Source organism: Ziziphus jujuba, chromosome 10, assembly GCF_031755915.1.
Source record: "Ziziphus jujuba cultivar Dongzao chromosome 10, ASM3175591v1".
NCBI classification, from domain to species: Eukaryota; Viridiplantae; Streptophyta; class Magnoliopsida; order Rosales; family Rhamnaceae; genus Ziziphus; species Ziziphus jujuba.
In genome coordinates this window covers 18,342,331-18,349,464 of record NC_083388.1, presented here as the reverse complement: position 1 = coordinate 18,349,464, position 7,134 = coordinate 18,342,331, and the positions used below count along the sequence as shown (strand labels likewise).

The 7,134-nt window shown below is 39.8% G+C and overlaps 2 protein-coding genes across 4 annotated transcripts; one reads left to right on the top strand and one right to left on the bottom strand.

Moving 5' to 3' along the window:
- Positions 1-205: 205 nt before the first annotated feature.
- Positions 206-1,377, top strand: LOC107411625 (PRA1 family protein B1). Its single transcript, XM_016019240.4, has one exon. The coding sequence runs from the start codon at positions 501-503 to the stop codon at positions 1,155-1,157; it is 657 nt and encodes a 218-aa protein (XP_015874726.1). The 5' UTR covers positions 206-500; the 3' UTR covers positions 1,158-1,377.
- Positions 1,378-1,557: 180 nt separating this feature from the next.
- Positions 1,558-7,109, bottom strand: LOC107411553 (sorting nexin 2A). Of its 3 annotated transcripts, XM_016019160.4 has the most exons (6): positions 6,898-7,107; positions 5,635-6,693; positions 5,276-5,485; positions 4,723-4,983; positions 2,544-2,630; positions 1,558-1,926 (listed from the first exon to the last, which is right to left on the bottom strand). In XM_016019160.4, the coding sequence occupies exons 2-6, from the start codon at positions 6,688-6,690 to the stop codon at positions 1,846-1,848; spliced, it is 1,695 nt and encodes a 564-aa protein (XP_015874646.2). In that variant the 5' UTR covers positions 6,691-6,693; positions 6,898-7,107; the 3' UTR covers positions 1,558-1,845. The 3 variants fall into 3 exon arrangements, with proteins under 3 accessions (XP_015874646.2, XP_048324029.1, XP_048324030.1); XM_048468072.2 differs by having other exon boundaries at positions 5,635-7,107; XM_048468073.2 differs by lacking the exons at positions 1,558-1,926; positions 2,544-2,630 and adding an exon at positions 2,658-3,099 and having other exon boundaries at positions 5,635-7,109.
- Positions 7,110-7,134: the final 25 nt, after the last annotated feature.

Below are 7,134 nucleotides of genomic sequence, written 5' to 3'. Positions count from 1 at the left end.
ATATAGATATACAGTTTTTTTATGGTGCGGATAGTTTTTATGTGGACCATAATATTGGTGACGATTTTTTATAGTATTAGTGATGATTTTTTAAGAAACTATCGTTAATATTATGAAAAACCCATTACTGATACTGCAATTCTCATATGGACCGTACTCTTCATAAAATTTTCATATATATATTTATATATATTCGTCCAAAATTAATAGACTAATCACCGCCTATCCCAATTCCAAACGGCAATGCTATTACGGAAAAAACAAAAAAATAAAAAAAATTCCAAATGGCAATGCTATTTTCTGCCCCATCTCCCATATAGAAAATCATCGAAACTCCTTTTTGCTCTGTATTTATTTATTTAATTTTTTTCAATATATATCCGCCAAATAAAACCGAACACAAATTCTTTTTTTCACCCAAAACTCCAAAATTACTGGTATCGTTGTCAAACCCCTCCATTCACAACCCCTCAACTTCTTCTCCCTCAAAATTTCCATCCATGTCCTCCCAACCAACACTCCCAATCTCAAATCCCCAGCCTACCACCACCACCACCACCCAAACCCAACAGTCCTCCTTCCCATCCATACCCGTCCGTGCCATCTTCACGCGCCTCTCCGGGTACGCCCGCAGCGCCTTCTCCAACCGCCGGCCCTGGACCGAGCTCATCGATCGGACCGCTTTCTCCAGACCGGACTCTCTTTCCGATGCCGCCTCGCGCGTGCGAAAGAATGCGGCCTACTTCAGGGTCAACTATCTAACCCTACTCGCACTGGTACTCGCTCTCTTCCTCCTATCCCACCCCTTCTCTCTCCTCACCCTCATCGCTTTGCTCGCGGCTTGGCTCTTTCTCTACGCTCTCCGACCGTCAGATCAGCCTCTCGTGATCTTCGGCCGTACATACTCCGATCCCCAAATTCTAGTGGGCTTGGGTTTGATCACGCTGATCGTGATCTTGGTGACGAGCGTGGCGTCGTTGCTTATAACGGCGGTTTTGGTGGGAGTAGCGATCGTATGCGCTCATGGCGCATTTAGGGATCCTGAGGACCTCTTCCTCGACGAACAGGAATCAACCGGGTTCCTCTCCGTGCTTGGTGGGTCCGGTTCTTCTGGACCAGCTTCGGTGGTGGGTCAGACCATGATGCACCGCATTTGAAATTCGATCTGATTTTACGTTTAAGCAATTTTTGTTTTTTCTTTCACTTTCACGGTGTTTTGTGGAGGATAATTGTTGGTAGGATAATGTTTGTAGTGTTATATTCCAAAAACACCAAAGTGTTAGTAGCGGATACATACGAGCTGTTTGTGAATTTCTCAACGGAATTTTCTTACAAATGACAAATGGATGAGAAATGGGCATACAAATTTTGTATTCAGTACGTTCGCTAATCATACCCTTTTTAACATACTTAATACAAACAGAGGTTGGTTTGCTTGAATTGATAGGTTTTTGTTTGAACATAGAATGAGTCATTTCTCATAAATATGGAGATAACTTAGGCTTAAATCTTAAATACATTACTGAAAAAAGAAAAAAAAAAAAAAACATCTTCCAATTAATTTCATAATTGAGTTTCCGTTGATTTGATGGTGAGAAGCAAACATAAAACAGTTGAAAAGTACATGCAATTTACAAAATATCAACTCTTAAGTCGTGTAACGATTTTTCTAACAGAGATACAACTTGGAGGAAATTAAAACTCAACCAGCTACAAAGCGCTCCTTTCTAAGTTTTATTTTGTTTCGAACATAAAACTATTTCCTGAGAGAGGGTATCAATAGAATGTGAAGGAAAAAGAGAAAGAAAAAAAAGACAGAAAATTTCGAATTTACATCCTTGCCGTTCAACTGCTCTCTCTCACATAACCACTTGTCTCCTCTGCGACCTTTGTCCACACATTTGCAATTTTTTCAGCATACCCCACCTGTGAAATTCAACAAAGCCATATACATCAAGTATAGCAACCAAACTACAAAATGACGCAGAAAAAAACAGTTTTATAATTAGAAACAACAGGTACAACAGGCATAACTTAAACATAGGCACATGTTCTGAGCTAAACTAATGTACACACTGTCAAGGTAGATGAAATAATGTAGCGGTTGTTCTCGAGTCACAACGAAGGGTTCCCTCCCACCCTAGTTGGAAAATATAATGAAAGAAATTTTACACTGAAGAGTACAAGAGGGAGAGCAGACACGGTAAGCTCATTATTCTCTCATTATATTCTGTAGAATGGCTGGAAAATCTCAATATGCAATATAATTTTCAATAATCATTCCAATTCACTCAGAAACGAAAAATGAGTAAACATAACTCCAAACCACCGGGTCAACAAAAAACTAGAAATCAATACTTAATAATGACAAAAATTATACTAAACAAGACTATCTCTACAATGGCCTATCAAATCATTAGAACAAAAATTAGTACACATGCAGATGCTTGACAAGGAATGCACAAGTTACAGTCAAGAGATCATTTTAATTTCTAGAAGCTAGCTCAAATTTATCAATACAGACGAGAAAAATGGACAAGTACCTGATTAAGCACAAAGCCTTTCAACATATTCAAGAAGTCGGACTTCCTCTCTGCATCAAGCCTTTCAAGTTCGCTCCTGTTGTTTTCCTGCATTCAAGATGAATACTAAGACAATCAAACAGGGAGAAACAGCAAAAATAGAAACTACGCAATCACATGAATTTGCAATAGTTAGAAAAGATAACAATGCAAAATAAATGAAGACATTCAAACCAGATTCACTGAAGTAACAGAACCTCATTTCACCTCTACTGGAACCAATTCTGAAACCATATTTTACATGAAGCTACGATTGCAAAAGAATCAGCAGTACACAGATTCAACAATATTATCAAAGTCAACAAAGGTAAACGAGACTTGTGCACCCATCAGCAATGAGATTGAACAAGAAACAAGTGATAGATCCAGCAATAAACAAGCCATAATGTGAGTACGATAGCAATTACCAACTCAAGCATACAGAAAACTGCATTCCCCTAGCCTCTAGCCGTCCATTCCAATGCCCCATATCAATAACCAAAGAATGTCAAATGCCATCATCATCAAGCATCAGGCCCTATAGTACATGACACAGGTAATACCATTTTACCGAGGCTGATATACATGACCTTGTGGCATTTAGGATGCAATTTAACTTTACACTAACTAGCCATTTTGTACAAATTGTACAAGGTAAACTTCAAATCTAATAACAGCAAAGCACTGCTAATTTGGATCTGATATAACTAAATTCAGTCAGAAACATGACAAATTATAGAAGCAACTGCCTATTCTATCCATCAAACTGCAGTCCCTAATTTCTAGGCTGTCACATCAAAGGTCAACACAGAGAATTAGAGATCATACAAGTTCAATGAACTATGGAACTTCAGATCAACAGATAGATGAACCAAAATCAAACTTTCTGGCTAATAAGAAAAAGAGCAAAAGATACAAAGAGCTCCACAAAATGACCATGTCTATTGGATCAATCATCTACTATGGGCAAGCTTAAAATAACAATACATTCAAAAGAAATAGGACTAACGAAGTGGATTGGTACCCATATCAAGAAAAACATCACAGCATGCAATCAATTATATTTTCTTAGGAAAGAATGCCTAAAAAATAATAATAAATATATAAATAAACAGTGTAACGAACAAAATTGAAATCATGATGTTAGGAGGGTTCAGCGACAGGTGATTGCATTTGCAAAGTTAAAAATAACACTAGATGACGATAGATGGAGGAAAGTGGACAAGATGACTGATCAACATCAAGAAAGCAAGTGGCTCAAACCAACATGGAGAAAGGGGACAAGGAGTTAAGGAGGTGCTATGTTAACCGAGGAGAGTATGAGAAGCAGTGGGAAATAAATTTGAAGAGGACCAAATTTAAAGCAAAAATGACCAAATTAAAACTGAAGGATAAGACTATAATACTAACTCAAGTAATTAGGACACATAATAATAATTGTTTCTACTATTCCTCTGTTAATAAAGTTGAGATATTCATTACAGAAATCAAGGAACAAATAACGCATAAATGCATTCACTCCTCTAGAGAGAACATATGTTGCTGATCTATTAATACTGCTTATACAGAAAGATTACCCTTTATTTAACTAGAGAAAGTGAATAAAGATTTAACAAGAGATGCTACCTTAACAGGGAGGGGCCCCCGCGGGGGGGGGGGGGGGGGGGGGGGTTTGGTGTGGGGTAGGGGGAGGATACCAAATTAAAATTATCAAATTAAAACTGCTGGGTAAGATTATAACATGTAACTCAAGCAATTACAAAACTTTGATTAATTAATTATTGTTACAACAATTCCTCATTTAAAAAAGTTGAGATATCCATCATATAATACAAGAAAGAACATATGTATATACACGCGTGTGTGTGTTACAATTCCTCATTTAACAAAGTTGAGATATCCATCATATAATACAAGAAAGAGCATATGTATATACACGTGTGTGTGGTCTTTCTATGACATGGACATCCGTAAGTGATGCCTATCCTTCAAATCAGTCTACATACACACACACAGAGAATATATATATATATATATATATACACAATTGGTCCGCTAGAGAACATGCATAAGATAAAGGTTGCTGATCTATTAATTCTACAGATACAGAAAGATTATCCTTTAAAGTAAAATGAAAGGAATTTAAGGAATTAAAGGATACCTTGATACGTTCATATTCCCTGATTGCAACATTTTTAGCATCCTCAGTAACCCTTATAGTTTCTTTTAACTCCTCTAGTTTGTGAATCCTTGACTTGTCACCGCCAAATATCTTAGATGATGCAGATTCAAGTTTTTCAGCCCTTGAGTGCAATGAGTCCAGTTCTGATATAAGAGTCTGCACAGTCAGTAAAGCACTTGAGCGGTCTGAAAATGCACCGTTGACAGATAACATAAGTCCAAGATATTCATGGAATGTATCCTGCAATACAAAGACAAAGGATTAAACAATGGAAAAGTTCCTTCAAAGCAAAAAACTGACATTGAAATTGCTAGCATTCACCATCTATAAAGCTGATAAATAGGTTGAACTGGCGCAATCACCGAGTTTAAGAAGCTTATTACACAATTGAAATGCTTTGCATTCATCAGAATTTTAAAAATGCTTTTTGGGAGTTCAAGATAATTTGCTATAATAATGCAAACAGCAATAGAAAATTAGCCCAATCCTTTCCATTCAAAGAACTATCAAACACAAAAGTTTCAAGACGTACCAAATGTTTGACAGTCTGAGCATTTAATTCCCGGTAGAATCTGCTCGCTTTGACAGCAGCCGTTGCCAAACCTTTCATGTCAGCGGCCCGAACTCTTTGAGAGTTGAACATGGCCTCTTCATTCTCAAATTTGGTCAGCTTAATAAAGGCTAATCCTAATTCACCCATTGTTTCACCCATATCTTGTTGAGCTTTTACCAGTGATTCAGCCTAATTAGCCATAAAATTAGATAACCACTCTGATAAGGATTGATTCGAGATTCCAAACTTTCATCACTTACAAAATTTTACCAAAGATATCAATACTACAGTAATCATAATGAGCTTATGACAATGAGCTTAAATTATGTATCAATTACCTGCTGAGAAGCATTGCTGAGTTGCTGCTCGAGTTCATGCATCTTCTCTTTCCTTTCTAAGAACTCTTTATCCTCCTCAACCACAGGTGGTTTCGAACCCCCCCAATCATTGGCCATAGACTGCCTCAACTCCTTGAAGAGCCTCAACAAATCTCTCCCACCTTTTGCAGGCTGCACAATCTCGTGAGGTGCAACCGCGCTCTCTCCGAACAGCTGCTTGGGAAGCTTTGCTGCCCCGTCGAGCATCCTCGACGCCACGTCCGTGGACGTCGGCAGCGGAAGCTTCCCCTGAACCTGCAAGAAAACCTTCAATTCATCGCTCTTCCTGATTACAGGGTGATCCGCTAGTCTCCTCAAGTACTTCTCCAATGCAACCCTCCTCTGCTCCACGAACTCTTGCTTCTGCATAACTTGGCTCTCCACTACATTCTTGTCCGGCCTGGGCGGTACGAAATACCCTCTGTACGACTCAGCCAACCGGTCCGATAACGTCACGATGTCCCTGAACCGTCTCCGGACGCTGAATTCGGATGCGCCGAACTCAGGAATGTTCGTTCTCGTCGTGATCAGGTAGGTGACGTATGTATTCCCCCCAGGCACGAGCGAATTCGACGTTTCCTGCTCTTTCTGAGGATTTGAAACCGTGATCTTTATGTATTCGGAGCTCGAAGACGGCGATCTCGAAAGAGAACCCGAATTGTCAGAGCTTTTGCTAGGGCTTTCGATGCCGTTGATGTCGTTACCAGTGTCGCCGTCGAACGGGCTGAAAGTCACATCGGCATAGGACGGAGGATCGAGGTAGGAGTTGTCGTGGATGCTAGGGTTTCCGAAATCGCTGTAAGACGGAGGAGCGAGCAAAGGGTCGGAATCAGCCGGGGTAGCGGCGACCGGCGGCGACAGTGGGTGGTGGGTGTCGGCCAGCGACGACAGTGCGCTTCGATAATTAGAGTGGGATTTATTGTCGTTTAGAGGTTCGTCAAGAACAAGATTTTCCATTTCTTCCTTCGATGCATAAAGGTGGGCTTCTTCGAAGCCCTGGTTCTCAGAGCCCATCATCTTCTACACCCAAATAAATAATTACAGAAAAAAAGAAAAAAAAGGATCAAGCTAGAATTAAAGATTGAAGCTTTTTATTATGGAAAAGTATATATAAACGGAGCTACAAGTAGGGCCTATCTATTCCGAAAGGACATTAGGGTTTTTGCAGAGTGTAGGAGAATGGAAGCAGAGAGTAGCAGAAGAAGAAGAGTGAGGATCACTGACTCATGAGCCGGGGGGGGGCAAAGCTATCGTGCGCCGTAGGTGGTGGTTACTGATTTCATAACTGGCGCACCAGACCACAGAGCTAGCCGGGGTGAAGCCGATCCAGCAAGAAAGGCACGTGGTATTGGTGGCTCAGATAAAACGATAAAACCGTGGAACTAATCGATTGGTTTTGTTAGTTGGGTTTTGGATCAACCTTTTCCTGCTTGGACCTGCAAGCTATTTTACTTTACTTTA

Bases quoted from the DNA above. Each gene is read 5' to 3' on its own strand.
- LOC107411553 (XM_048468072.2), bottom strand. From the start codon at position 6,690: ATGATGGGCTCTGAGAACCAGGGCTTCGAAGAAGCCCACCTTTATGCA. The intron at 2,631-4,722 runs GTATCCTTTAAT...TCTTGAATGCAG, and splicing joins GGGAATATGAACGTATCAAG to GAAAACAACAGGAGCGAACT. The intron at 1,927-2,543 runs GTACTTGTCCAT...TGAATTTCACAG, and splicing joins AAGGCTTTGTGCTTAATCAG to GTGGGGTATGCTGAAAAAAT.
- LOC107411625 (XM_016019240.4), top strand. From the start codon at position 501: ATGTCCTCCCAACCAACACTCCCAATCTCAAATCCCCAGCCTACCACC.